The 5,169-nt window shown below is 27.8% G+C and overlaps 1 protein-coding gene across 1 annotated transcript; it reads right to left on the bottom strand.

Moving 5' to 3' along the window:
* Positions 1–1,793: 1,793 nt before the first annotated feature.
* LOC139854654 (uncharacterized) lies at positions 1,794–2,195 on the bottom strand. Its single transcript, XM_071843947.1, has one exon. It carries the CDS (start codon positions 2,193–2,195, stop codon positions 1,794–1,796), a length of 402 nt encoding a protein of 133 aa, XP_071700048.1.
* Between the last annotated feature and the right edge of the window lie 2,974 nt (positions 2,196–5,169).

Genomic DNA, 5,169 nt, shown 5'->3' with positions numbered 1-5,169 from the left:
ATGATTATTTCTAAATAATGTATTCAAAGTTATCATGTTATAATATATATGCACCTATATTCATATACACATAATTATTTACAATTAATTATTCGTGAATCGTCAGATACAGTCGAAGGGTAAATGAATGTTTGAAAACAGTTCAAAATTTTTGAGACTCACCATTACAGACTTTGCTTATCGTGTCAAAAATATAAAATCGTATCGAGAGTTTGGTTTAAAATTAGTCGAAAATTTCCGGGTCGTCACACTTCATGTATTCCAACGTTCACATTAACTTCAACATAAACAGCAACACTTTAAGACAAGTTCCAAACTTCACACTTTGACCACCAATAATTCCTATAATTCAAAAAGTGTGTGAATAAAAAAAAAACCAAAAGATGTTTAGAACCAGATTGCATATTATTTTAACAAATAGATATCAATCCAGGAAAGTACAAATTACTCAGATGTATAAATATTAAATTTGATAATTTGTATATCCTTTTTTTTTACCGCCAAAGAATCAATATTATTAAAAAACGATCCCTAGCAAAACGCTAAGGGATAATTACAAAGGTATAGACAACCACAAGTTCCAATTGATAATTTGTATCCAATTGATAATTTGTATATCCTTAATTATCTCTTTTTATTCTCTTGGACCAATTGTAGTGGTAAAGGAATTTCATAGTATGTTGGTTGGTAGGGTGAGGTAGTTGATAATGGCATGGTAAATGTATTAGAAAATGAGTAGTGAGGTTATCTATTAGAGTGATGTATTAAAATATAATTAAAAGTTAGATGAAAATGAATAAAAATATTGATATTATATAAAATGATAACGAAGTTGGATAGAAATGGGAAGCACACCATAATTTTTCTCCGTGCCACCTTCTAGCACAACACCTCTTTTTGCCACCAACGTTAACATGTCGAGCTACGACGTGTTGAGTGGCGTGTTGGTCCTTTTCCTCGCTCGAAGTCTTGAACACACGCGTTACAATACGTCTTCTTATAAGTTGAAATAATGGATATCTAATGTCTAAGTTCTCGTTGCCTATCTAGGAGTGTTAATATTTGATTTCAAACCATAAACATGTACTAAACCAAGATTTGATAAATGTATTCAATTCAAATTTGATTCGTATCGATTTAGGTTACAACTTACAAATGTGAATTTTTATTTTCAAATTTATTTTCAAAATTTTGAATTCGATTAAATTGAAAATCAAATTAAAAACTCAGTTCAATAAATAATATTTTTAATTATATTAATATATGTCAAATGCATGTATGTGATATTCAAATTTTTAAAAGAATGTGAATTCACATTTCAAGTTAAGTACGTGGTATTCAAATGAAAGTTGAAACCGATCTTTTAAGTTTATTTTGTTAAAATCCGATCCTTTTTCTGTTTTTTGCTTTCAGTTTACAAATCTAAATGTAATTTTTGAATCGTTTCCTGTTTTAACAGATCTTAAAAGTATATAACTCGAACCAAAAAAGAAATAATACATCAATCTATAGGTAATAATAAGCAAAAAATAACATACTTATAAATAAAAATTTTTAGCAAGTATAATAATGATCGAATAATAAACTTGCATTTTTTAATTAAAGCGAACAACGATAATAACTAACAATTTGGCTACACTTCAATAATTAGTCATCAATCCATCCGATTCCAACATCTAACATATATATTATACAAAATAAACACATACTCCGTATATCATACAAAATTAAACACAAAGATAATAACTAAAATAAAAGTCATAACGAACATCCATATTGTATACAAAAATACTTCATCTTCTACTTAAAGGAAACCATCGTTCATGTAAAGAAGATTGATAAGACACCATATATATAAGAAAAACAAGCACAATTGCTACACCATATGGGGACCCACCAGCTCGATGTAACGCATCTTTTTCAGGCATCGGCACCATAGATGGTAACCATGATGTTTCACCACTCGAAAGCAAATGTACAAGAACTAAAAGTATGATAGGGGAAAGCATAAGAAAGATTTTTAAATTGTACATTACGCTTTCAACTTTCGACTCGTAGTTTATGTACCAAGTGAAGCACAAGATGATTAGAACAACAACTAAGAAGAAAAAGAAGTGGATTGGAATAGAGAGTTGTCGGATGTAATCGTAGTACGATACATTGTTGTTGTCGTTGTTATTGTAGTACCTAGTCATGTTTATGTAGAAAATTGTTGAAGAAATGAGAGATGAATGTTTGTGTTTTATAGATCGAATGGTGAAGTTTGTGGAGAGATTTAGAAAGCTGAAGATATTGTATATTTATAGAAGAATATATTTATATATAAACCCTTATATAACATTCGAGGTACAAGCTTAAAACCTTCAAATTGAAGATAGATAATTCCTATTTTACCCTCTTCATTTTCATTGTCTAAATTATAATTGAAATTTAACTATTTATTTATTTATGGATTACAGTATAATGGCATCTATACTATTTCTATACAATATACATCTTTAGATGTATATTAATTTATAAATTTTGTCATCGTATTATTATGAAATTTCAAAGTTATAAAAGATTAGGTTTTGTGAACGTGCTCCCTCCAACACATGTTAGAGTGCACCACAAAAAAGATATATATATATATATATATATATATATATATATATATATATATATATATATATATATATATATATATATATATATCTTTTGACGAAAATAACGAAAACTTTTATAATACAGAAAATGTATCCGAAAGAAAACGAATTCAACAAGAAGTACAAAAGAGAAACTTCGGTAAAGCTCGAACCTAGAAAGCGACTACTAACAAACTATCTATACCGAGGTTCACCTCGGTGGCGGATCTAGGAATGAGAGTCAGTGGTGTCACTGGTTAAAAACTCAAAAAAAAAAAAAAAAAAAAAATCTACTAGATGATTATTTCAATCATTGACGGATCCAGCTATATTTTTTTAGGGGGGCAAAAAAATTTACTAAAAATTAAGATTTGATAAATTGCTTAACATAATGTTAACATATTAGTACAATTCTCGATATACATTCATAAAAAACATAATAGTTAAATTTTAACAAATTTTCTCCTATGAACATCTAAAAACTTAATTTGGTAAACTTGAGACTACATCTTATTAAAAGGCAATATGAAAAGATAAGCTTCAAATTTCAAGTTTATACATCACATAAAATGTGTTTATGCATATTTTAAAGAAAAAAATAAGTTTCGTAAAGCATATAGATATGGTTTTTTCATTGTACAATTTCCATAAAGAATTAATATTTCATGTGAAATGACATTTACATATATTTAATTAAATTGATAATTGACAATAATAGTAAATGGATGGACTAAATGATAATATACATGTATCAACAAGGGTACAAATTGTAAATAGATTATGTAATTCAGTAGTAAAAGCATATGGGACTATGTGCCTTGTCTTCCCCAACAAATGATCTGATCGTAATTTACTTCATAAAAAAACACATAAGTTTCTACTTTCTGTATTTTCACCTACACATTTTCCAAAATATGCTTCAAATATGATGAGTTTTATTAACAGGAGACTTCTTGAAATGACTAAGGTCCTTAACCACTTTTAGTACTCCTTATCTAAGAAAGAGGTATCGATTCTTATTATGTCAAATTATCATAGACAACCAAAATATTATTTTATATCATTTTGTCTTTATGGCAACTAAGAGAGTAATATATTCTAGGCTGGTAAAAAGTAAAGTGATCAAAAAGATATTTTAGTGGTGCTAAGACATAATTTAAGTGGCGTAAAGTATATATAAAAAATTTCAAACTAGTTAAATACGATATCGATTTAACGTATTATAATTGCATATGTTAGCACCAAAGCACCCTTGGCCTAGCGGTATGAGAGTAACCCTTCAAACAAGAGATTGTGGGTTCAAGCCTCACTTGACTTGAGATAGTGACATGTAAATATTCGTGATTTTGTGTGTATATTGTAGGTTTGCCTTTAAAAAAAAAAAATTGAATATGTTAGCAAAACCTTATACATATTGTCTAAGAACTTCTAAGAATAATCAATGTTACCTCTTGATACCGAATTAGTGGCACTCTAAAAATTTGTGTTAAACGTAACACCAAATTTAGAATTGAAATTCTTGGCACTTTAAAAATATGTTTATGTGGCTTTACTTGTCACGGGGAAAGTTGAGACTTTTATTTTGGTTAAAGTTGATTCTTTTTATCAATTTAAGAATTGTAGGGGTTTCGAGACTTGGAGATTTATCGTTCTACGTATAGAAAATATAAAATCTAATAGAGTGCTGCCACGTAGCACCGACCATGAGACAAGAACCTTGGAGAATGAGATAAGATGCATATTTGTAGCATAAAAGTTCAAGGAGGTTTTCCTGGTTGTAAGAAAACAAGTGGACTTGTCTTGATAAAAAACAATAATAATATTCGTGATAATATTATTTGGTGGTCCTTATTTATGTTATTGTCAAAATATGCTTGTTGCAGTAATAAGCTTATTTTCTAATTACTTATCCAAATCGATGATGATTTTTCCCGATGCTTGTACTATTATTTTCAAGAAAATAAATAATACGAGTACTCCGTTCTAAAGAATCGTATATAACGAATAAACGATCATATTTTAATAACTTGATAAAAATATTATTATTAGATATTAACGAGTTTGGATGCTCTCGCATTGCGACAAGGGAACTTCGGGTTAATTCGATTGAAAAAAAGAGAAAAAATAGAAGTAAAGGACATAGATTGAAACATGTAAAATTCTCAAAAAATTTTACAGAGAAAATAATAAAAGATTAACAATAATAACAACAATAATAATTATAGTTGATTTGTAATAATAATTGAAAAGTTATGTGAAAGATTTAGTTATGCCAAAAGTTTTGTGGACTGTGGTTGATTTATAATATTTAAAAGTTTTTGTGTAAAATTGTAAAAGTTGAAAATTTTCGTATCTAGTTGTAAAGTTAAAAACTTTTGTGTTAAAGTGTAATAGTTGGATAATATATATTATTCATAATTTTGTGTTTAAAAAGAAGTTAGAAATTTTTGTGTCAAAGTTGAAAACTTTTGTGTTAAACTATAAAAGTATATTATTCATAATTTTTTTTTTTTTTTTTTTTTACGAGTAACCCCCTAGCGACGAG

Source organism: Rutidosis leptorrhynchoides, chromosome 6 (assembly GCF_046630445.1).
Source record: "Rutidosis leptorrhynchoides isolate AG116_Rl617_1_P2 chromosome 6, CSIRO_AGI_Rlap_v1, whole genome shotgun sequence".
Taxonomy (NCBI): Eukaryota; Viridiplantae; Streptophyta; class Magnoliopsida; order Asterales; family Asteraceae; genus Rutidosis; species Rutidosis leptorrhynchoides.
Note: the sequence above shows the minus strand (reverse complement) of the source record. Positions and strands in the feature narration are given on the sequence as shown.

Coding starts and splice junctions, on each gene's coding strand:
- LOC139854654 (XM_071843947.1), bottom strand. CDS start 2,195: ATGACTAGGTACTACAATAACAACGACAACAACAATGTATCGTACTAC.